The sequence below is a fragment of the Ixodes scapularis genome, unplaced genomic scaffold (assembly GCF_016920785.2).
Source record: "Ixodes scapularis isolate PalLabHiFi unplaced genomic scaffold, ASM1692078v2 ptg000005l_1___fragment_1__unscaffolded, whole genome shotgun sequence".
NCBI lineage: Eukaryota > Metazoa > Arthropoda > Arachnida > Ixodida > Ixodidae > Ixodes > Ixodes scapularis.
The window spans coordinates 2,985,958-3,010,931 of NW_024609885.1; the positions used below are offsets into that span (position 1 = coordinate 2,985,958).

The window sequence follows — 24,974 nt, forward strand, 5'->3', positions numbered from 1 at the left end:
AGGTTGCAACACAACCGCACAACAACGAAGCGTGAGGAGGCCGAAACAAATAAAACAGATTCTCACCGCGTTAAAGATTTCCCTCCGCTAAGCAATTATCACACGGGGCACACCAGGTAAGCAGACGTACAAACAAGCCCTTAGAGCAAAAGGCGAAACAGCACGACCCCGAAATGGGAAAGCAGCATCCATGTCAAGCATCCAAGACGCTGCCAGTCAAGCCCAATGTGGCTTAGGCAGGTCTGACTTCAACCTCGCTTTGTTCATATGCAATAAATTATTATTATGTCCTCGTTTATGGCTTCATGGACAAAGACATTCAGCTGGCTCCAGGCCAAGCCCACCATAGCATTCTATCCAAAGCAACAAGCCCAAACGTCAGCTCGCAAAAAGTATAAGAGTCGATGAGACACGATTCATGGGGCAGCAATGCTGATCAGGCGAAAGCAGAAACCAGGACCTTTAGACAATGCCGCAGCTTCATCTTCTCTTGAAACGCAATATCAAACAAAGAAATGGCTGCATGCATCACTCACCTTGCAGACATCTACGTAGCCGCTTCCGTTGCAGTCTTACCTCATTCCTGATCTAGACTGCAGAGACAGCAGATGCCGTTCAGCGAACACGCTGCCGCTCGAATCAAGCCAAGTTCTGCGGGATGCACCAGACAAAATATGCTCGTGAGCTTGTATCATTAACACAATCACATTTCATATGCCAGAATGTCCTACCTTAAGATGACAAGTGCTGCTAAAATGTAAATGTAGACACAGCCTACTGTACGTAAATTTTCTGGATGTTGCACCATTTTGGCATACCTTACAATAATAATAATAATGCTTTATTTGAATCATGCCCCAGAACGACCACTAGGTCATGTGTGGTGGCACATAAAATGGTAGTACATGACTTAACACAATGTACCCCATTTGTAAAAAAGAAAAGACTAACATGCAATCAGGAATTGAAAAGATAAAAAATTAGCTCCCTTCTAAACACTGATATATCTGAAAAGATATTAACATGAGAGGACAGTTCATTACCACAAATCTGCATCCTTACCATCGGTGACAATTTCGATTGAATGGAGGGGTAAAATATACTAAATTCTCTAACAACACTGTTACAAAAGCAAGAAAGAAAAACATCACTTATTTAAGCCACCAGCAGACATCCAGAAAAAACCACCTTGGGACCTCGCGATACTGCTCACACGCCAGTCTTTCTCGGCAAATTACCATGTGCAGTCTCCACATTAACAGTGCGCACGTTCCGACAGTGTACAAACAAAAAATAGGCAACGACAATAGCGAGAGGAAAATGGGAGCTCGTTCGTGGTGCCGTGCCTCGCATCTCCCCTGTAGACCAAACTGACCATTTTAAACCGAAGCAGCGCCAACGGGCATGGCCTAAGAAGTATGAACGTAAGCACAGTATCTCTAACCCTGCCATGTCCACGATGTGTGAGCATCGACAGCTGCTGGAGGAAGCACGACAGGTTGAACCTTGCTTTCCCTCGGAGGGGTGGAAGGGAGATTTGTTTTTGAAGGCCTCGAAACTAAGCGCTCATCTAGCATGCTGCAAGGGCTTGATCGTGGACGGCGAGTATAGTTTAGATGACCGTCAAAGTTCTCTAAGGGGCCTGAGTACCCTTTAACAATTCCTGAGGGGTGTAAGAGACCCATCATAGCTTTTTGAGAGACCTGTGAGGTCTGTCCCAATCCTTTTCGTGAAACTACAGCCCCTATCAAAAATTATTTTAACGGGTCTCTAGGTCAGATCATGCGACCATTCAGGATACATTCCGTCGGGGAAGCCACTCGGCCATTTTGCAACGGGTTGCGCGACAAGTTTTAGAAATATAGGAGACATTCCCCAGTCCCTTCCCGTAGTGGCGCGGCCCCAGCGAAGAGAAAACGGGCACGCACGAAACAACCCGTTGTGGAAAGGACGTTGCTCCTCTCCACTTCAGCTCTTAGTTTTCACCATTTCCCCCTTCACACGTTTTGCTGTTTGATTGTAGATAACCTGTTTTAGTCAGTCGAAATACAGTCTTTGTCAGAATCTGGTCACCCTGTTTTTTCTCAGTTTTTGGACACCAAGTGTCGCGTTTTCCGGGTTCAGGGTCTAGTTGGAGGAGTCCCGGCACACTTATGACACAGAGCTCTGCTTTTGCTGATTGTTTAAGGGCTTGCTTCGGTATCAAGGAGGCAGCCGGGCATGCTGCCTATATTTCGTGTGCAGGCTTTTTTGCCCCTACGTGCCGAACCTTGGTTTTCCCACGACAGGCTGTTTGTTACTTCCAGGATTGCATACGTCTGCTCCTTAAAAACCGACGACCAGTTTGCGCTTTCCACTATTCCCTCGCTTCCTCCTCTCCCATGGTGAGGAGGAAATTCTGCCTTGCAGAATCTCGAGTCTGGTCGTCGGCCTTTAACCCCGAAACGCAGGGCCAAACGTAAAGATTCACAGAGGAAACCAGGTCCGGGAGACAGATGAGTCGATGGCCGTTAGGTCTCTCGCTAAGCCGGAGACAAGGTGCCTCTGGTTCTTGTAATCGTACCTCTCCCATGATGCTCACAGACCAGGCATGATACTCTGGAATGACTGGCATACTTTTCTTCTTGCTCGATCATCTCCGCTTACGTTTCTCAGCCCCAAAAACGTGCTTCGGTTGACATGCGCCGACAGTTCGGTTTTGCAGCGAAGAGCAGTTGGTTGGCGTCCTGCATTAGGCTATTTCCTACTTACACCAAAATTCATAGCATGCTAACCCAGGAGCCAAATAATTGTGGCCCGAGAGAGTCTGGCCCGAGCCAATGAGATTATTCTGTCTCCGTTAAAGCCCCAAGATCTGTACCATTCTTCCCACTAATGAATGTACTCTTATTCGACGTATCTTTTATTTTAAATGTAGAACCTGGGTATAACTGTAATATTTGTAACGCTGTCACTGGACCCATCAAGTGTTCATCTCGTAGTACGTAATCTGCCCACCCAAGTCTCCGATTACAAGCTACCAGCACTGGTTCAGGGATGAAAATGTTTGATAGCTCAAATTTCTTTGTGTAGCAGGAAAAAATGGTGCTTCTAGATAACTTTAAACGACCAAACTCAGTGGCCAATGGTCAGAGCAGCACAACTGACATTGCTAGGTCAGATATACTTACGAAACAAAAGATCTGGTGGCTGTTCCTTGTAGCCTCTACCCAAGATTGAGGTAAACAACAATGGGCGATGCAGGTTTGCAAGACATTATTTACATAGTTGAGCAAGCCAATTAAATTACCGACATAACATTTTTTCCTGCCAGTTTGACTTTCAATCAGCAGGTCCTCTCGAAAGTCATAAAACCATACCAGTAGCCCCATTTTAGTACAAGTGCACTTTCAGACAACTCCTGGAAATGTTATGCGAGAACATTCATGGCAAATACGGTTTCATTTTTGTCTGCAGGTGACAGATGCTACCTCTGGAGCCCTGGCTACTCACCCCTATTTCTGGCAACCCCAGCAAGAGGCAGCGCTCAACAACAGCGTGTTGAGCGGTGCGTCTTGTCGAGTCTGGCCTCGGCCAACACCGCTCAACACGCTGTTGTTGAGCAATGCATTGGTAAACTGAAAAACCAGTTCCGGTGCCTGCAGAAGTACCACGCTCTGCACTACGACCCAGAAAGAGCACGTAATTTAGCAACAGGATGTGCTATTCTGCACAATGTTTGCTTACACAGCTCCGTTCCGGAGTCTGCCCCAGACCCCTTTGTGTAGGAAGAGTCTGACTGCGGGTACAATGATGACAGTAGCGACACCAACAGCGACACTGGCACTAGGAGCCTCAAAGAAAGAACACTAGCAATGCAGCGTCGGAAAGTCAGGAAGGTGGACGCCCTCTCTTATCGAGCTTGTCATGCTCTGCGGTGTTGGCATGCTTGCCGTAATCATTCAGCTCACTGGAGTCGCGCTGTGCAAGCTTAATCATATCTCATCAAAGACTGGGAAGCACAGAAGGTGTACAGTTCTACATCCATGTAATGTGGGTGGCTGCACAAATTTTAGCTCTGATGTGGGAAAGTCAAATTTGGGGGTTTTACGTGCCCAACCTATGACGGGCATCTGGCACCTATGACGGGCATCTGGCACGCCCCAGCGGAGGACTGAGGATTAATTTGGACCACCTGCGGAGCTCGGTTACACAGTGCCTTCTCTGCAATAAGCCTCCGTCATATTGCGGGCACCTCGGTCGGGATTCGAACCCGCCACCTGAGGACCTGTAGGCCGGTGCTCTCGCCTCAGAGTCACCGAGGCGGCTTCTGATGTGGGAAATCACTTATTGGGTTGGGGTGAAGGCATGTTTTTGCATCCACATACATCATGTGCACGCAGAACTTCACACATTCTATGCTCACCAGTTCGTTGCAATGACATGCTCTTAAATCGTAATGCAGATATTTTTTTCTTCCTTTTTTTACTTTTTTTGTTTCTCTTTATAAGCCTAAGCAGTCAATGTAGTCCACTTGTTTGCTCTCGTAAATGTCTCTGTCAGGGTTTCTTTTGGTACACATTTTCATAAAATTTGGCTGATAAAACACTGTGTTCAAAGAGGATTTGACAGAGCTTTGGTGGGCCGATACAAATTTTTTTTTTGAGTGGGTGCATTTTTTTAGTTGCACTACCTGCACCGGTGTGAAAAAGTGCAATGTGGTGTACTTCTGGCATGTGTAAGAAAGTGCAAGGTGGTGTACTTCTGGCATGTGTATCGAGATAGAACCGTAAATACATTGCCCTACAATTTTCTTCACCAGTGCAGGTGTGGCTAAAAAGATGCACCTAGAGTCGGTGACAGGTCAAGAACGAAGTGGAAGCTCCTCCCACCCTTTTCCACTTCAGCCGAGCAAACGTTAAAGGGCAACTCCGGTCCATACTTTCGGTTTTGGGATTATGACTGTTTTTAGTCCAGTCAGCGTCCCTGAACTGCAAGGTGCAATTTTTTTCTCGTTATTGTGCGTAGTTCTACAGATATGGACCCCTCAAAGTTTTGTTTGGGGCGCGGCCAACAAACCCGAAACTAGCCGCTCGAGGCTTCGGCAACGCTCGAAATCAACCGCTATGTGAACGTGACGTCAGGATCGTTCTCGTTCAACGAGCACGCACGCCGAGCGGCACCTACCTCTGTTGCGCTAGCCGTCTAAAGATAGGAGGTAAGCTGATTTTGTTTTAATTCTGTATACGTGGTAGTTATCCAGCATATGTAGCAAGGGCTAGTGCATATACCCAAAAGCTAGCGACTGGAAAACCCGTGAACTCGTACGATTCCGTACTCGGCGGCCGCCGCCATGCGTGCGCTATGCCGTACTCGTCGCTTGTATACCCAAAAGCTAGCGACTGGACAACAAGTGAACTCGTTCGGTGCCGTACTCTGCGGCTGTCGCCGTGTGTGTGGTCTTCCGTACTCGTCGCTAGACCTAAATTGTCATCGGGGCTCTGTGGATGGAGCGGCGTTGCTCTACGCTGTGCTGCCAGTGACGTACAGTACTGGGGGCCCTCTCACTTTCGCGCTGCGGGTCAGTCCCAGACACGAAGCTTTGAGGCTCTACGGCGCGAGCTGCGGCGTCCGAACACGCGAGTGCTGGGCTGTACACCTCTGTTTTTTCGTTCTTTTTTCCTCGGGCGCATAAAAGCCGAAGTCCAAAGTCCACTCATCGAACAGCGTTCACCCACACTTTCTTCAATTTCCGGTCCGTTCGAAACTTGTGAAGAAGCACCTCCGGGTTGCACAGCGGGTTGTTTGAGCAGCCCACAGCGCTACAAGTTGCGCTCGGCATCTTTCGAGGAACAGCTGGGCAGTCTTGGGCGCACCGAGTTGCTCGCTAAAACGAGTCTTGAAGTCCTCACAAGCAAATAAACAAAAATCTATACCGAAGCTACACGGGCTACAGATAAAAGCAACGGCTAAACACGCCAATCGCAAGCCGAAGTAGCTGTGGTAGTGGCTCAAAGAAGCGCACTACGCGCAACTCCTGGACCAGAGGAAAAAAAGAGAAGGATACTGACGTCACGGCCCAATGTTGCTTTGGCGATCGACAAACCGCTTGCCGCCCGCTAAGGAGCAGCGGCTTGCGGCGGGTCGCATTTTTATTATCGGCATTAGTTGAGAATGCGGCGTCCCACAGACGTAATATTTTGGCTGGGGTCGTAATTTGCAGAGCAGTCGCTTTCTTGTATGGGATCGCCATTGTCGCGGCTTGGTTTGATGGCAGAGTTATTGCTTTTTGGTGACACCATGTTCCAAAACTTCCTTGGGTTACCATTCAAAATAAACAGCGAGTCATAAAAACAAAACTTAGCCAATTTCAACTTTTTATTGTAGTTTTTAAGGGCAAAGTTATAAGCACCCAAAGCTTGAGGTGTTAACACGTTTAGCCTTTGCAAATAGCCTTTTCTTTTTATGCAAAAAGAGCAGCATTTTGGTGAACCATGGGTTATTTGAATCAGTGCATACTCAGGCTGTCGGAACAAACATATTTATAAGACTGTTCATTTTAGCTTTAAATAATGCCGGTTTCCTCTACTGATGGAAGAGGACAATTTAAATGTAATGGTCAAAAAAGATTGTCAACCCATGATCTATTCATCTATAATCAGCCTCATTATAATCGCGAATGATCTTGGAAATAGAATGTTTGACGAGAACGGAGTGGCAAGTCGACATGTTGTAACCTATAATCACGGAGCCCGTCGCAGTATTGAATGGACTTGACAAGGTCCGGTGACGTAGTTAGTGCAGGGGTGGAACTCACGAAATGTCCTTGGGAACAGCCACGGGAGCAACTGAAACAGCTGTTTAGGAGCAGGTTGGGAGCAGCTAAAACTATGTTCTGGAGCAGGCTAGGAGCAGCTCAGATCAGTTTTCATTGCATTTCAGCTTGTGTCTTAGACACGCACGGGAGCAATTTCAATAGCGCTTAGCAGCACAGATGAACATGAGTGGTTAGGGACCTAGGTAGGTGGGATAACAGTGTAAAAGGTGTGAAAACTTGAAACTTTGTGAGCCTCTATACTTTGCAGACTCGTACGTAACGTGTTACAAGATTACTTGTAATTGATTATTTTTACTGCAATTTTGTGACGCTTCGATTACTTCCTTTAAGGGGTAATGATCTTTTAGTTGAACTAATTTTTTGCTGTAATCGATTACAAAATTACCCCCCATTACAATCTTCCTCATTTCTTTTTTTTTTTTTTGGGGGGGGGGGGGGGGGGGGAGGGAGTTGGAGTTATTCAGCTCCGGGCAACGGGCTTTTTTTTTTCGAAATTATTAAGCACGAGGCTGTGAGGATTAGTAGGCCACTTTACTATGCTTCTTTTTCGTGGGTACATTTTTATTTCTACACCGGAGACTACTTATGGGTATGAAAAATGACTTTATCTAGCCTCTTGTGAGGGATTAGGTGTGTGCCATCACTCACTCAGCTTTAAGCGCGAAACACACGTACAACCAAACCGTCCGATCCGACGTGCGGACTGCCGGAATGACCTTGGGGGGCGAGGGGGTTCCGCAGCATCGGAGAGCGTTGAAAACCCTTGCCTCCGACCGTCGTATTGCGCGGTCAGACGTCGGATCGGACGGTTTGGTTGTACGTGTGTTTCGCGCTTTAAGCAAAAACAGTCGAGGCTTTCTTTTTTTTTTTTCTTTAACAACTGAGCGCGAGATTCCACGGATTATGCTATCATAAAAAAAGTTTGAATGAAAAGTAACGTGGGAAGTAATTGCTTACTTTAGAGTAATTTTTCGATTACTTCTTTGAGGCTGTAATTGTAATTGTAGTCGGGTACTTTATACAGCAAAGTGATTGTAACTGTCATCGGTTACTTTTTCAGTGACGGGTACAAGTCTGATTATTTTCTTAGTGGCTTTCAGCTGCTCAAAATGCAAACCAGCTCTGCTTATCACACAACCCACACGTGCTCGACATAGTACTTATATGTGCGAACCACGTGACGTGCGTAAGCAACGGACGCGGAGTTGCGCGGAGGAACAGGGCACCAAATTTCGAGTTTATCCTATTGTGCAACTGAATATCGAAGCAGCAGACTACGATTAACGAAGTTATCGTATTCGAAGTGACAAGCAGGTGCAAGGTTAAAGTACACCAAACAGATCTACCGATCGCGTGAAAGCTGCTGGCCGGCAAGGTTTCGGATCGGATCACGTTTCAGTTCTATCAAATCACGATTTATCTTGCGGGAACGCGGTTCCAACTTCTAACGATAAAGTACTAAAAGTTTGAGGACACATGCGAAGTAAAAAAACATTTTTTTTGTAAACAGACCAGATGGAAAAAGAATGTTATAAAATAAAATTAGAACGAAGAAAAAAAAAATTTAGAGCTATATTGACGGCACAAAATGATTTTGTAGTTGCGCCCGTGGGAGCCGCCGCAAGTCATGTGATAGACCTGTGCGCCGTCTCAAAGTCGACTCACAGTCACGCCGCCGCTGCACGCTGAGCGTGGTGCGCCGCCGTCAACTCATTTCTCCACACCGCCACCGCCGCGCAAGTTTGTCTACCCCGCAGCGCTGCCGCCGTCATCTGACCGGCACACAGGTCTATCACGTCTGCTTCCGCTTTTTCAGGAGCTTTCTTTGGGTTCGAAAAGTTACCGATTAATCTTTGTGTTTTGTTGCACTTGAAATAAAGATGAATAACTAACTTTTAGAGACCATAGGAAGCTTCCGATAGAGCGGAAGCACCACGTGACAAATAGCGACCAGTCACGTGACAACTAGCAGCCACTTTTCCGCAGCGCCCGCCGGCGCCAACTACAAATTCGTATAGCGCCGTGAATATAGCTCTTAAAATTTTTATTTTCCTTGTGAATTCGTTTTATGACTTCCTTTTCCCAACCAGGCTGTTTAAAAAAACTTTATTAGTCCTTTGCATGTGTCCTTTAAGAAGTGCTCGAGCTTCCTTAGGCTTCCTTGCTGGAAATCCTTTGTATTCCTGTTACTAACAAGTGCACCAAGTGAGACACTTCGGCCATTATTGAACACTTTGAATAAACAAATATGAATAGTTGGAAGATGTTACAAAGCAGTCTACATTGATAAAAATTCCTTCTTTCTGCATGTCAAGTTCGCTTGTGGCGTAATCTAAGATTACTACGACATACCAGTTAAGGAAAGTTGGTCTTCAAATGCGGACACCACACGCGAGCCACAGCGAGCTACAATGGGGAGCAGTGCCACGCTTGAGAAGCCCATCGAGGCACAGATGTTGTTTGGTCTAGCCACAGTTTACAAAATGGCCGCTGCAGCAAGAACAGCGGGACTGCGACTGCTCGCTTTTAACAATTCTGCAAAGCGGACACCTATGGCAGTTTTTCAACTGAGATGTTCAAGTAACGGTGGTGTAACCCGTGCCAAAAATGAAATGGAGCATAGAGACCCACTTTATTCGGCTGGCGGATGGAGATTCTGCACACCGACGAGCTGAAGCACTAGCGAAGTCAGTGCGGACGACTGGTGCGCACTTGCTGCTGCTTGTCCCTCTACAGCCTGCAGGAAAAGGGGAGCGCATTATGCACAAAATGCAAACTGTTACGCAACACATTAGTAAAGTGAAAAGCACGCCAGAGGTTTTCAGACGCGTTGCAAGCAATACAATAGGAAACTTTTGCCAAACAACTTTTCACCTTGGTAAGCTCTGTGCAGTCATGTTGCAGAGCAGTTTTCACCATTCACCTTATTAGATTACTCGTAGACAACGAGTTACTGGCATTTTAGGTGCTCCTAAAGCACAGAAGAAAAGAGAATGGCTGTGTTAACGAAAGAAGTCGAGAAGTCTGATCAAAGGCGTATGTGGGGCGAGTAAATCCACCCTTACTCTGTTCTCTTTCCCCTTTGGAGCTGCCTTGGTGGCGTCCTTGCCTGCGCTTGCGAATGATGCATTTTAGTTACACTGACGGCAGAGTTGCCGCGTGACAAGTCCTTCAGTAACGAGGCCAGTTTCCTATAATTACACGAACACACGCTGGTGGCGGAATATTATTTATTTGTTTCTTTAGTTACTTAGAATTACCCTCAAGGCCCCGAAGGGCATTACAGAGGGGAGTGCATGGTTAGTACAGTTCTGATTTTAGCGTTATCGGTGATGGTGACAATATCATCTGGAAGGCCATTCCAGTCTACAATAGCTTCTGGTAGAAGGGAATGTTGAAATGGTCTTGGGAAGGGTAATCTTGCACGAATGATCGAGTCTTGCAGAGATATAGCTGGGCTGGCTGAGGAGAGACTGTCGTAATGGTTCCGAATAGTACATTTTATGGAAAGGCAAAGACGGGAAATTCTGCGACGAACGGAAAGATCAGGAAGAGCTAATTGACATTTCATTGCAGTGACACAAGAAAAGCGAGACTAATTAGAAAAAATAAATCGAGCAGCACGATTCTGGACAGATTCGATTTGCGTTAGTTAAAAAAAGACTGATGTGGGTGCCAGATAGCTGAAGCATACTCTAGTTTAGGGCGAACAAGCATGGCGTAAAGGAGACGTTTAAGGATAGAAAAGGCAGAGTTGAAATTGCGACAAACAAAACCGAGTGAGCGGTTTGAGGATGATATTGTCTCGTCGACATGAACATTCCTGGATATATTAGTGGTTAAACGAACGCCTAGATATTTTTACTGTGTAGCAGTCAGAATGGTAGTGCCATTGAATGTTAACGAGTTTAAGGGCTGGAAGCAAGAATGTGTAAAGCAAAGGTGTGTGCATTTGCTAATGTTGAGACACATCTGCCATGTGTGACACACTGCTTCAAGAGCTTTTTTATATAACTTGCGATTCAAATAAAATGAAATTTACATGGCTTATTTGGCATTACAATCGGACTACAAATATGTACTTTGTTTTGAGGTAACCTAATTAGATTTATTAATATTGAAAATTTAATTTGCAATGATTATGGAAAGGATTAACGCAAATTAAAATACTGAGCTCAGAAAATAAACATAGATCAGTGAACTGAGAGGTATGTGCAATCCAATAAGGTATAAATGAAAGCTCTAGGATGATTTATAAATTACTTATGACACTTTTGAACCTTCCAGTTTCAAAATCATTTTTTGCCGGATGCCTAAAAGGCACCCACAAAAAGCCTGACAGCCTATTTAATATATTTGTAGCCCTCATTCAATATGTCGAAAATCCTTCAGGACAAGATGATAAGTGCTTGCCAAACTTCAAAAAACACATTTTTAAAAATGTGTTTTCTTAGTAAAATTTTGCTTCAAAGAGCAGTGTCTCCCCTTAAATGCCGTTCTGGAGTGCAACATGGTCATATGGGTTTTTTATTAGTCTATAAACAGCACAGGTCATCAGTGAAAAGATGAACAGAGGATGAGATGTGAAGAGGGAGATCATTAATGTAGATTAAAAAGAGCAAAGGCCCAAGCACAATTTCCTGTGGAACACCGGAAGAAACGGGAGAGAAAGAGGAGGATGTGCTGTTAGTGAAAACGAATTGAGAGCGATGAATAAGGAATGATTCAATCCACTTAGGAACATGAGGATCTAGTTTTAGGAAAGAAAGTTTAAGAAGAATGCGATTGTCCGGGACTTTAGCAAAAACTTTGGCGAAATTAAGCAAAACAGCGTCAGTAGGAAAGCCGGTGTCAAGATTTTTAAACAAATCGTTAGTTATAATAAGTAGTTGGGTCCCAATAGAAAGGCGTTTCCAGAGGCCATGCTGCACATTGGTGAAGAAATTGCAGGAATCCAGGAAGTTAATCAGGTGCCTGTAAATGACATGCTCGAGGATCTTGTAGAGGCAGGTGAGTGATATTGGCCTACTTACTAATTTTCCGGTCAGAGGGCAACACCCCTGTGTCCACGGACTGCTCAAATATCTTTGAAGTAAAGACCGGATGAAAATTTAGTGTTAGTGAGAGCCTTCGTAATGATTTCCTCTATGCCACATGATGGAGATATTTTGAGGTTTTCTATACCGCTGAAAACACCCTGAATGTTTATAACAATTGAATCCATTGGAAAATCATTCTCTATAACAGGAGAAATTCCAGTAATGGGTGTAGAAATAGTGAAAGCATCAGAAAACGCACTATTTAAATATTCACACATTCACTATTCAATATGTTATTACAAGAGCTATTCACTAGATTAATTTCAGAGTACAAATCTCCAAAATTTGCGAGGGTTGTTTATTAACATATTAGGTAGAGTTTGCAGAAAGAATGTCTGCTTAGAGTTATCAGAAAGAATGTGTGCTAACACCCCTTTAACATAGTTTTTTATTCGGAAGAGCAAGTGGCAAGCTTAGGCCAAGTATTTCCTTTTTTAGCGCTCCTGAAACATCTTTTCTTTTTATGAGATAAACGATGAAGTGGATTATTGAACCACGGTTTAGACGTAGTAGTTCGGATTGTCGAGCACAGTATGGTAATTTTCAATAAGTTGAAAAAATTTTGTCTCAAGGCTTGCCAATTTTCATTAGCATTATTGCACTGGAAGGTTTCATTGAAATAAACAAAATAAAGCCTTCGCTGTTGGACACTTCAAATACACATACAAATCATATCTGGTTTCAGTTTGAGTCTAAGAACACTGCCTTCTAACTTAACTGGCTAAAGTAGGGTTGACCAAAATCAGCCTAACAACAATAATTGGGAGTGCACTACACTACAGTTCTCTTAACACCTACGCTTGCAAGTCGACGGAGTGCATCGACTGCCTCTCTCTGCACGAGCAGCATTTCCTGCTGAACTGCCAGCTGCTGCTGCTGGGTGGCCAGCAGACCCTGCTGTGTGGCCAGCAGTTCTCGCTGGACAGCCAGCTGGTCCTGCCGAATGGACAGCAGATCCCGTGCCGTATCAACTCCAGACCGTTCGTACCATTCGGTGGTAGGGGGCATGCCACTTGCGCAGGACGTTCCTCCTCTCCTCCCTTTGCCATGTCGCCTTCAGCCACAGACCCCTGCATAATATAATTCAACTATGTAACACGCCACAACGCTATACAGCCCTTCTAGTTATACCTGTGTCTAATAGTGTGCACCCTAAACTCAATATTATTTTTTTTTTCGAATGTCACGGATTTATTGTCTCCGAGTGGGTCTAGAAATGTGCTGCAGCCCCGATATCCAAGCTTTCGTGGAAAACACCACGAGGCAATACATTCGCACCACATTGTTTTGTACATTAGTGTTCAATAAGGTAAAAAGCAACATGGTGTCTGCTCATGATCCAAGAGATTCACGGTACTTATCGAAGCTGCTGCTGCAGCCGTGAAGTCCCACAGCGGCGCGTCCACTGTCGGGGGCGCACGCCCGCCCCCTCGAGAGAAATCCGTCCCCACAAAAAATAATAATTTTTCTTGCTCCGCGTTTAGGGACGGCCCATCACTCGCGCCTCCACCGGCATACCTGCCAACCTGTGGACATTAAAATTCGTAAAACTTACGCAATTGCGGGGGGGGGGGGGGGGGGCTGTTTCGCAAGGTGGCAAGGCTTAATGTCAGCCTTGTCACCGTGCAAAACGCTTACGTTACACGTGCACGTGCTACAGAATCCAAACTTCTCTCCTTTTTGGACGGCACAAAGCACTGGAATTCCGACGTGTAGGACTTCAAGAACACCTGAAAGTACCTCTTTTTAGGTTTGGAATTTGCCATTGCACCGCGAAGCCACCGCAACCAGGGGAATGCTATGATTACACGTGTAACAAACACAGACGCTGCACTTCTCGCCTCGAAACTGGCCGAAACAGAGGCCCAACCACGTCTGAACACGCCAAACCAACATGCGCCGCCAAACACACAAACAAAGGCTTTGGGCTTTGGATTGATTTTGGATATGTGGCCCCCGGATAGACGGATAGTAAAAACCACAACGCTGCCGTGGACGGCACCTGTCGCCCTCTTGTGGCAGTGTGAGGTACCGCCAGCAACGGTTTTACGAAAAAAATGTTTAAAAAAATAGAAATGAAAAAAGTATCTTTTTTTCGTAAAATTTGAAGCAAGATTCGTAAAATCGTAGAATTAGTCCCAATTCATACATTTTACAAAAAATTCGGAAGAGTTGGCAGGTTTGCACCGGTCTTCTGTTAGGGACACGAGACTCTCAGGTCGCAAGCCCACGTCTGGCATGCACGTGAGTTCCAGAAAGTTATTCTTTATGGCCGAAGGGCATTTAACTCTCAAACTATTACGCCCCATAGTGTATCTCGCTCCTCCTTGGTAACAAAGCTCTCTGTAGCAGTCCCCGAGAAAACTCGACTTTCACCGAGAAAGTCCAGGAGAAGCGCAAACTGTCGTGCCGAGACGTAGCGACCTAGCTTGCGCTTCTTAGCGTTGTCGGCCACAACTGTCTTCGCAACGTAAAGGGTTGTAGTTAACGTTGATTGTATTGCCGCGCGCAGGGTCACGGACTTCTAGTACTTTCTCGTTTATTCTTGCTCCGGACCTAACTTCTGTCGTTTATCCCTGCTTATGTTGTTCTAGAAAGTGCGTGTACATTCTCGCCGCGAGCGCGCTACGCTCGAACCTTCTCCGCCGAATCTTCGAGATAGTGACTCACTCTAGATAAGACGCCGCTCGCGACCTTGTCGAGTCAGTCTCGCCTCTGCGCTCGATCCTGCGGTTTCGCCGATATCGACGCCCGCGACGCTCTGCTGTTTTCTTTTGTACCCTTTTATTTTTGGCACAAGTTCGCCACATTAAACGTTTATTTCTTCTTGTTCATTTTCTGTTTTCTTTTGGTCACCACCCGTGACATTTTGGTGGAGGTGCTGGCTAGCAAGGGTCCTGATTCCGGGGGTAGGCCAAGGTTCCGGCGACTTAGTCGGATCTCGGTCTGGTCTTCGTTGGGTTCTTGGGGGCTTGTGTTCGGACTTGCACTGCGAGAACTCGGGGGGGGGAGCGCTGCACGGGCATGCGGTTACCCCGCACCTCCACCAAAATGTCACGGGTGGTGACCAAAAGAAAACAGAAAATGAACAAGAAGAACGCATGGTCGGAAGGTAACGACCATGCTGGACGCCATGCTGCCCCATGAGCCATCTGACAACGAGAGCGACGACGCCCAGGCGGTTGCTCAACGCGCCGAAGAAGTCCGCCAGCTCGCCCGACTCATGATTCAAGACCAGCAACGCGTCGACGCCGGCCGCTACAACCTTCGTCGTAGGGACGTTCACTTCCAGCCCGGAGATAATGCCGCGCGCAGGGTCACGGACTTCTAGCACTTTCTCGTTTATTCTTGCTCCGGACCTAACTTCTGTCGTTTATCCCTGCTTATGTTGTTCTAGAAAGTGCGTGTACATAATGCCGCGCGCAGGGTCACGGACTTCTAGTACTTTCTCGTTTATTCTTGCTCCGGACCTAACTTCTGTCGTTTATCCCTGCTTATGTTGTTCTAGAAAGTGCGTGTACATTCTCGCCGCGAGCGCGCTACGCTCGAACCTTCTCCGCCGAATCTTCGAGATAGTGACTCACTCTAGATAAGACGCCGCTCGCGACGTTGTCGAGTCAGTCTCGCCTCTGCGCTCGATCCTTCGGTTTCGCCGATATCGACGCCCGCGACGCTCTGCTGTTTTCTTTTGTACCCTTTTATTTTTGGCACAAGTTCGCCACATTAAACGTTTATTTCTTCTTGTTCATTTTCTGTTTTCTTTTGGTCACCACCCGTGACAGTATTCATTATTTCAGTACATTAGGTACTAATTCATGCAACCAGATTTCAGGAATATATTTTTTTAATTTTGTCTCATGCTATTCATTTTGCCAACTTAAAAATAATATTTTTACTGTTATACTCACCGCGGTGTTTTGAGATTCTTAGTGGGGACACTTTAAGGGAAAAATCCCGATAGAGTTTCAACTCAGTCGTGCGTGTTGACCGACGTCACAATGGAGTTGGTTCGCCGGTGGAGTTTGCCAAAGATGGAGATGAAGCTGCTCCCATTGGCAATACCACGAAGGAGATTCACCACTGCTTCTTTCAGCATAGACAGACGGGTGATGAGGTCAGAGGGGATGCACCTACCGAAGAAGCTGCATCACAGAGGCTAGCCTCACCACGTCATGTCATGGCCCTGCTCTTTTCAGCATGTTATTTATTATATTGCGCCAGAAAGCCAGCGACATCAGTACCTGGGCTAGTTGGTGCCACTGATCTCTGTTGTAGTAAGCTGGATCACGGATCGAGGCTCGCCTTAATAGGGAGGAGTGGTGCCACCAGCGCCCATCACTTGACATTGGCTAATGCATAAAACTCTATGGGAAAGACAAAGAAAAGTGACGTTCCCCCGCTCGTAAACTGTTGTCGTCACTGAATCTTTTGGCTGCTGTCGGGAAGCCTGTCAAATAGCTAGTGCACACACATTAAATCTGACAACCCTCGCGGTTGTTATATAGAAATGTTTTGTTGTCGAGAGTGACTCTACTGGGCAAAAAATGTAGAGCAGCTCACTGAGAAGAGAGTTACCTAGAGGTACCTCGGAGTCGGTGGCGGTTTCAATGAGTCGGGTTTAGCAGGTGACAAGCTTGAAGGCTCTGCTATGATTTCGCTCACTCCCGGAAAGACGCTGCCAATATGGAACTTTGTTGACGTTCAGCAACTTCTGGGCTCCCCCACGACGGCATTATTGACAGCAAGTTTATTTGTTCACTCCACCACGAGAGCAAGCTTGCCAGATCAGCCATGGGTGCTATAGCACAATATTTTAATGGGCATTCGAATGCTTGAGAAATCGCAATTCAACCTCCAAACACACAATAAAATTATTGCAGCACATCGTAAAATACATGCCTTCGAACACTGTGTAGAAGCTTTAATTTCCTTCTTTTGTGTGTTTCTCCCATAGACTTGCGTGTATACACGACTTGCATTGACGTCACATCAGCCACCATTGCTGCGGACCATGCTCCAGTGCCCGTACCTTCCGGAGCACACATTTAGGACCAATGAATTTCTTCCTCTCGGAGAACTTTGCGGAGAAGAACAGATTCGATGCTGCCAAAATGTATGTTCCAGAGGGTACGGGCACAGGAATGGTATGGAGCCATATGACGTCCCGTGCAAGGCACGTATTGCTTGGTGCCAAGCAATGGCTGCCGGTGGCGCCACCGACAGACTTCCGATTTGAATCCAGCCTACTACAATAGAGACCAGTGGTTGGTCCACGCTTCAAGAAAATTGGTCTATGCGTAGGTTTACTCAACTGCACAAATTTCCGTAGAACTATGGCAGCAGTTGAAGAAACGTTTAGGGTTCCTGCCACATTACAATGTTGGATGCGCAAGAAGCAAATGCCCGTGGCTCAGAGTCCGGTAGAGGCAAATGTGCAGCCCTCCCCGTCGCAACCTCCGAGGCGGAGTTGCGGAATTGCACACAACTGTTTTTAACACTTCGACAAGTCGCGCGAGCGAGTTGCGTGAACTGCTCGTGCCGCAGAGCACGTGAGCTCGGCAGCTGTCCAGAGTGATGAGCGAAGATTGTGGAATCAGGGCTGCCGAAGCGGCATGTACAGCCGTTACGATCAGACAGGAGCACGTCGCTTTGAAGAAAGCAGGCCAGCAGATAAGAAAGGACGTGGTTGCACACTGCACAGTTCTGACGTCACCCGTGATAAAGTTTTCGTGTCATCGACCTCCAGACCAAGCGGGCAGAGCTATACGTAGAAACCATGGTGTAATACGCCACGTCCTGTCCAGTTCTCCCTTCTTTTTCGTCTCTGTTGTTTTGGTGTTTTACATCATGATGCAAAACCAACTAGCCCAACTAGCCATCCTTATACACCTTTCCAAAAAACACTCAACCCCAGGGGCAACAAACTGTTTTCGAGCCCAGTCACTGAGTTTGAGGCTAGACTCTCACCAGCGTCCCTCCTAACCCTAACCGAGTGGACTGTGATGTCAATAGGCGCAGCCTGTGTAGGCGCAGTTTCAAACACTGCTGGCGTATAAATTATCGTCGTTTCCCGCTATATTTTGTGTTTCATGCTACATGTATTTTCCCGAGGACATTGAGAAAGAATTGTCCCACATTTAAAAAAAAAAAAAAAAAAACTAAACTATTTTTGTTGGGTACGCGCGCGACAGAACGAGTTCGATTGGAATGTATAGTTCTAGTTGTTTGTGTTTATTTCTTACGATAAGCTTTGACGGCGCCGCAGGATTCACCGCATGTGAAACGACAAAGCGCTTTGCTGTCAAAAATAAATTGCAACAGAAGAGGGCCGAAAGGCATGCATTTTTCATGCTCACAAATAACGTGTTTACCGATGGACAGGACACGGACATACAATTGAGGAAGTGGTAACATTCAAACAATATATCGTACGTACCACACGATGCAGCGTTATCCGAAAAGAATTTATTTGAGAAAGATCTCAAATAACACAGTCACAGTCGACGACAGTCACATCTTGATGATCGGACGGAATCAGAGATGACTTCGTCTCGGGGCCCGTTTTGGGAAGAGCTACCTTTTCTCATAACCGCACCAAAGCAAAGAAACAAACGCGACTGACCCGTTTCTCACCCCAACCCGGACAGCTATATTTGGAGACGACTGAGGATTCTACGCGGATTATCTCTGGGAGGGGGAAGAACAATGTTTGCAAAATCGCGTCGAGGGTCGTTCGACGTCCTTCACCTCCTTCTTTTCCCGTGAATGTCGAGCAGAAAAGCTTGAATGGCAGGTACTTACCAGCCTTATTTATCACAGTGGAAGATAACACAAAAAGGGTACGCAGCACGCATAAAAAAATTAAGTGGAAACTTTCAAGAGGGGCGAGAAAACATTGAATGCAAAACCGCAAAAACATAGGTAGAGAACCACGCCGAGCGGGTCTTCACAGTCCCAGAGGGTGGCAGAAAATTTCTAGCTGATAGAGGGCGCGAGAGTCGCACCAGCCGCATCAGCATCAGCAACATGGCAGTGGCCTAGGAGCGTTTTTTGGAAAGGTGTATACATAGAAAGAGTTTGGCCATTCATTGGAAAGTATAGGAAGCAAATGAAGAGGCGCCATTGGCCGAAAGCGGGCTGGGCGTGTCCCAGGGCGTCTTCACAGATTTGGATGTGGCCAGCCAGAAGCCGCAAATAATACCCTGGCAGTGGTCGCGAGAAACAAAATTAATAAGTGCGTCGGACTAACCCTTGGCGAATGAAAACATGATGCATGTGATTGTACTATCACGGTCATACAAAATCAATATCTAGGAGAACGGTCGACATGATCTGTATGCCAGGCGTCTGAGCCACGTCCGAGCGGTCAGACTCTGTCCGAGCAAAACGGAGTTCGAGCGGGACATTCGATTCTTACACCTTTTTGCACGATCATAATCGAAGCATCACGTAGACTATATTTTCAGCCATAAACAGTTACTCTATTAAACTCTTTGGCACAGGTTAAAATTTTTCGCGCTAACACTGCTAGGCGATTATTTGCGGCTTCTGGTTCGCGTGTCAAGCCTTCTATCTGCGTCTCGTACACGCCCTGGCTCTGCCCGCTTCTCCTATTGACCAAAGTCTCGACGACAGCGCTACCAAGGTCGCACGAACGGAAGAGGCCGGCTCTCCGAAGCGCGGCTGCTCGTGGCTTCGTTTGGCTTCGCACGAAACCGAGTGCGAATGAAACGCAAGACATTCTTCTCGCGGCAAGTGCGTGGTTTGAGTGCTGCGGAAGCCACGCTAACGTCGATTGTCCGGTAGATCAGCGCCTTATCACGGCGTGAAACAGCAGGTCAGCGAGGCTAGCATGTGCCTTCTGCCACACGTGAGTAGACCCACTGACCTGCTGTTTCACGCCGCGATAAAGCGCTGATCCACGGGACAATCGACGTTCGCGCGATATCGTTGGAAAATCTGGAGGCTGTGCCACAAAACAGCTGACGCCGTGTTTAAAACCTATGGGAGCACTATAGTGGAAGTCGCCCTTGTGCAAGATGAAACGAAATACAGCGGCTATTTACGGCATACAGCACACGCTGTCAGGATGTCACGACAAAGAATTTCGGCCCAATGGCTGGGGGAGCCAGTTTTTCGGTGCCTACCTTGTGATGTGAAAGTGTCGCCCTTCGGCCAGTCTTGTCTCGGAGTCGGGGTGTGTCGTAAAGCTGGTGTCTACGACGTGGAACTAGAAGGCCTATGAACTGTGCGAGTAGAACGTCGCACGACTACGCAGGAACAATACAAAATAACTGCGACCGCGAAATGCGAAGCATGGTGCGAAGCGTCGATTGCCGCGGGCACGGCGAAAGACAGCCAGACAGCTACGACACTGGATTGGATTGAAAGCCGCAAGTCTGGTGTTTCACAACAAACCGTTGCTAGGGGTGTTGCTAAGGGCGAATACACCATCGTTCAAAAATTCGACGTAGAACATAAACGTCTAAAAAAAAATACACTACTTTTATAAAATTCCAGCATGCAGCAGTCCGCATTTCGCACCCATGGAACTAGTTAGCCAGGGAAGATTGTGGCATGGTTTCGGTTTCGATTGACACGTTGACAAGAGTTCATACGCAGAGCAGGCCGTCTACATCACCATGACTCTTGTGACTTGGCAGCGGGTCAGGTGCCCCAACCAAGGGGCTGGCTGGCATCCTGACAGGAGCTGCGAGAGTTTCACAAAACAGCGTTCCTGCAATTATTAAAATAAACAAATGTTACGTGCGTGCTTGACCCAACATATGAGAAACCTAGGAGAGCTGTGAGTATTCAAATATCTATCTCCTAATGCCATGCACAAATGTCTTGCATGAACCATGTGCAAAACTTTCATTTTGTTTCTTGAGTTCTTAATGGTTGGAATGAAAATGCAAATTGTGATGTTGAGCTATTCGCCTCGAGATCGAACCGTGCCGCCACTGTGCGGCCGAAATTGGAAACGCGCGAAAGCGGGGATACCGCCGTGCGTCGTCTGCTACGGGCGCACGCTCAGAAGCATGGACCACGACGACGCAAGCCCGTTTCCGGCTGAGCTTGATATTCCTTATTAAATTCTTTATGTTTTTGTTGCCGTTTCTTCTTACTAAAGGTTAAGTTGTATCGTTTGCCATGCGTAGAAATTCAGCAAAGCGATTATTATTATTATTATTAAGCTTCCATAATCTTAGTGTGTTGTTTTTTATACAATCGCTGGTCCCACGTATTTTTGTTATCTCGCACAAACCGTGGCTTTCATAAAGCATTGAATGTTGAGTGGGTTTGTGGTTTGATTAGAAAATTAACCCGACTAATCGCTATCCTTAAAATAGACTAATCAATTAATCCGTACGTTGATTTTTTCCCGGTCATATTGCGTGAAAGATGTTAAAACTACATATTTTGTACTGGTTTTACTATGTCACAAATGGCATATTGCATTCCCATTCTAGACTTCACGCTGTGAGTCCTACATAAATATGATCACGGGAAGCCTTTTAAAATAAAGTATTTCTTAAGTTATTATTTAAACAGTATAATCACCCTCGGCGAAATGACAAGCACGCTGAAGTGGTTTACCGTGCAAGCTAGTGTCACAAAAGAAATAAAGACGTCAAAAATATTGAAGCCGGCATATTTTACTGCTTGCTGACTTTCTCCAGTGCTAGACTCCAATTGAATGGGAAAAAAAAATTAAAGCATTACTTGAATAATCTAAAAGTTAATCGACGAACTGCCCAGTCCCGATATAGGTTAGGTGAGGGCGGAGGGAGATCGGAAAATCTCGTGAAGGTCGCTAGCCCTCATCAGTAAAAGAGTATCACTGCGGCCGATGCTGTCTGTGTCGTGGTGCGCGTCGTTTGTTGGGGTTGCAGAGTCTACTGTGTTTGAATACAAGATTATTTAGCCAGAAATGTATAGTATTAGCCTCTTGACATCCGCGGCCCTCACCAAGAAAATTGAAGGGGGTGAACCCACACTACCGAGAAAAGCATTTAATAGCAGGAACATTGTTGCGTTGCTCGGTTACACTCGTTTATTACAGTCACGGCAGATATATTAGAACAGTTTGTTTCACTTGTTTCAGTTGTCCTGCCAACCGTGCAGTTTGCAGATTTTAACTAGAAGAGACACTCACTCCTCATCGCAACGCAGTAGATTTGTTCAGACTCCAACCGTGCAGTTTGCAGATTTTAACTAGAAGAGACACTCACTCCTCATCGCAACGCAGTAGATTTGTTCAGACTCCAAAAAATTTACCCACACTATGGCACAGTAAAAGGGCAGAGGAACTCAATAGCATGGTAATTTCTAATACAACGCTAGCTTATCTTCATTCTGAATATTTATATTACTGCAAAAGCTTGACGTTAAAAAAAGCATAGAAGCTGCGATTTCACAGCCCACAGTACCAGTATTATGTTAACTGGGTCGGACTTTATTTTTATTTTTTTTTTATTTCCACGTTGATGAACCGATACATCCATTTTAAAAGAAACAAATATTTAACATAAATATTCCAGTTCAGCCGGAGACAGGCATCAGTCGTGGTGATCCATGCTCTCCAAAGTCTGCCTAGAGCAGACGACGCACCCACAGAAGCGATTATATAAATTTGGGCCGCACGCTGGTAACACGATTCGATCTTCACTGAAGCACCGAACAGTACTGCATCTTTTTCCGCTAGAATTGTTTTCCCACCGATAGTATGCGACAAAATAAACGGAAGAATCTACGCCGTCTCGCGCGCCGACGTGGAGAGCCTATGGGGCGGCCGTTCTCCTATCCCCGCTTTGATGATGATAATAGCGCGACCGTAGCGCCACCTCTAGGTCGATCTCGAGGCGAATAGCGTACAGCAAACTGAGCAGGCGCAGATCAACATATTGGCATGACACTGCAACGTACAACAGCATGTTCTTGCCCGGTATGTTCAATAGAACCTGGGACGGAGCTTGATGGTACTTATATCTCAACTAGAAAAGGAAAATATTAAGAAGAAATTAGAAATTAAGAGGGAGCGCTCCTCCAAGCCCCATAGAGAATACACGCGATTTTCTGCCATTTTACGAAAATTCTCATTTAATAACCGTTACACCGATTTTTTCACACTTTTTTGCTATAAAAAGATTGATTCTTCGTCCAACTATCCCACAGAGCATATTTTTCATAAAAAAATTTATTATATTTTATATTAAATCGTGAAATCGGTCGGAATTGGCTGTTTTGACATGTTTACGTTAGAACGCGTTTTTAAAAACCTGTGAATTTTTAACTACAAATGTGTCTTGTGGGATATCTGCGGAATTTAACACGGAATTCAATTATAATAAAATTATAGCTGTAAGTACATCCGTTCTTTAACTACATCGAAAAAACTGAACCAAGGTGTTGTGGCTTGTTTTCCTCGTTTGGACGGTCAAGACTAGTTCGACGAGCGCCGCGTGAGGGCGCCACCATTTCGCCACGCACGCTGCTCTGATTTTGTATTACTCCGCGCGCATGCGCTCTTCAGTAACGCGCTTGTGGTGGTCCAGAGGCGGCAAGACCCGTCCAGACAGAGTGGTTTTGTTTCTCGGGGCGGGGTGTCGGGTGGATAGCTGTGCGTGTTTTCATAACTAGAAAGGCCGTCCTCGCAGCTATGGGTCCAAAGAGGTATAAATATGGCAAGCGAAAGGTCTCGAAGTCGCAAATAGAGTTTGCACGTAAGCGACCCTCTGCTGAAACTACGGATGGTGAGGTTGAGTCATCGTGTCGTAGTGCTGCGAGAACGAATTGACTCGGGGTGTTGAAGATGCCGCTTGGGAAGCCATGCAACAGGCCGGAGTGGAAGAAGCGAGGCGCACGAAGGAATCTGGCGAGATCGATGCCGAAGGCTATCCGCTTGTTACCGTCGTTGCAGACTGTGCGTGATCAAAGCGATCGTAGAACGACGCTCCTTCTGGTACGGTAAGTACTACATTTCTTCCTCTAAAAGGGGCGCCAATTTTGATCGTAGATATAATATACATTTCTTTAGAGTGCGTTCGAAAGAAATCCGAAGCATGTTTTTCTCGCCACGAAAATACATTAGTCTCTGTCGCTAGGCTACATTTGGGCGGACGCTGAGCATTTGGCAATGCGTAGTTTATTTTTATGGTGAGATGACCGTGGTTAGAATCCCTCTCTGTTGTATGTGTATCTCTGTGAATGCAAAATTTGTTTCGGCAACTGGGGTGACGATTTCTCACGAAGCACTGGAAACAGTTATGCTTTTTGTGTGCCTGTTTTAGTGACCGCTGTTTTATGTACTATACATTCCGAATATACGCGGTGCCATGCAGTCAGTTCGTCAGACGACGTTTTAGACAGCTCGTTTCTTCGAAGCTGCACCTTTTCAAGGATAAATCGTTCCATCGGAAATAGCCGGCGTTCGTTTCATCGATACACCTTGTGACGTTTCGTCTAGTTTTTCTATTATGTGCGTGCTCGCGCTTGCGAACGTAATTGCGCGTCCGTGTCTGCTTGCGTGTGCGCCTGCATGAGCGAGGATGCTTATGTGCGTGCCCCCCGTGCACATGCGTGTTTTCATGCCTACGCGTGAGTATATATACCCGCGTATCTGTGTGCGTGTTAAGGCTAGCCCACATGGTGCGCTTTTCTCCGCGTCTGCGTCGCGTCTGCGCCTGCGCTTTGATGTCACTTCCGGCGCCGGGACGAAACGCAGCGTTTTTTGGCGCATCCCGGCGTATCTGGAAGAGCCAGATATTTTGCGTCCACGTGTCGCGTCTCGCGCTGCGTCCAGAAGGCAACAACCAATGAACCGCCGTGTTCACTAGTTGCAAGGAGCGTTTGAATTTTCTCCACTGTAGGATTGTAGTTTTCGCCACAGACCTCGCGACGAAGGCGATAATAATTATAATAATGATACTTTTTATTTGCACATATTGCGATACCCACTCGGCAGCGTGCGTGGCTAGGCAAAAAGGTCGAGATCCTTACGCAGGTGGGCCTGCTAGCCCGCCGCCAAGTAGGGAAAGGGATACGGGAAAGGAAAA

At 46.3% G+C, this 24,974-nt stretch overlaps 1 protein-coding gene across 8 annotated transcripts; it reads right to left on the bottom strand.

Moving 5' to 3' along the window:
* Positions 1 to 438: 438 nt before the first annotated feature.
* LOC120848326 lies at positions 439 to 20,591 on the bottom strand. Of its 8 annotated transcripts, none has more exons than XM_040220339.3 (5): positions 13,657 to 13,804; positions 12,905 to 12,986; positions 11,851 to 11,902; positions 9,449 to 9,554; positions 439 to 651 (listed from the first exon to the last, which is right to left on the bottom strand). In XM_040220339.3, the coding sequence occupies exons 1-5, from the start codon at positions 13,680 to 13,682 to the stop codon at positions 573 to 575; spliced, it is 345 nt and encodes a 114-aa protein (XP_040076273.1). In that variant the 5' UTR covers positions 13,683 to 13,804; the 3' UTR covers positions 439 to 572. The 8 variants fall into 8 exon arrangements, 6 of the variants coding, with proteins under 6 accessions (XP_040076273.1, XP_040076269.1, XP_040076267.1 ...); XM_040220335.3 differs by lacking the exon at positions 13,657 to 13,804 and adding an exon at positions 20,535 to 20,591 and having other exon boundaries at positions 444 to 651; positions 12,715 to 12,986; XM_040220333.3 differs by lacking the exon at positions 13,657 to 13,804 and adding an exon at positions 20,064 to 20,114 and having other exon boundaries at positions 444 to 651; positions 12,715 to 12,986.
* Positions 20,592 to 24,974: the final 4,383 nt, after the last annotated feature.

What these genes read in the sequence shown, in the direction of transcription:
- LOC120848326 (XM_042287579.1), bottom strand. Translation starts at nt 13,682, where the DNA reads ATGGCAAATTCCAAACCTAAAAAGAGGTACTTTCAG. An exon ending in CTAAAAAGAGGTACTTTCAG is followed by an intron (nt 12,987 to 13,646) that starts GTGTTCTTGAAG and finishes TATATTATGCAG; the next exon opens with GGGTCTGTGGCTGAAGGCGA. An exon ending in CACTCCGTCGACTTGCAAGC is followed by an intron (nt 11,903 to 12,714) that starts GTAGGTGTTAAG and finishes TTTACTTCAAAG; the next exon opens with ATATTTGAGCAGTCCGTGGA.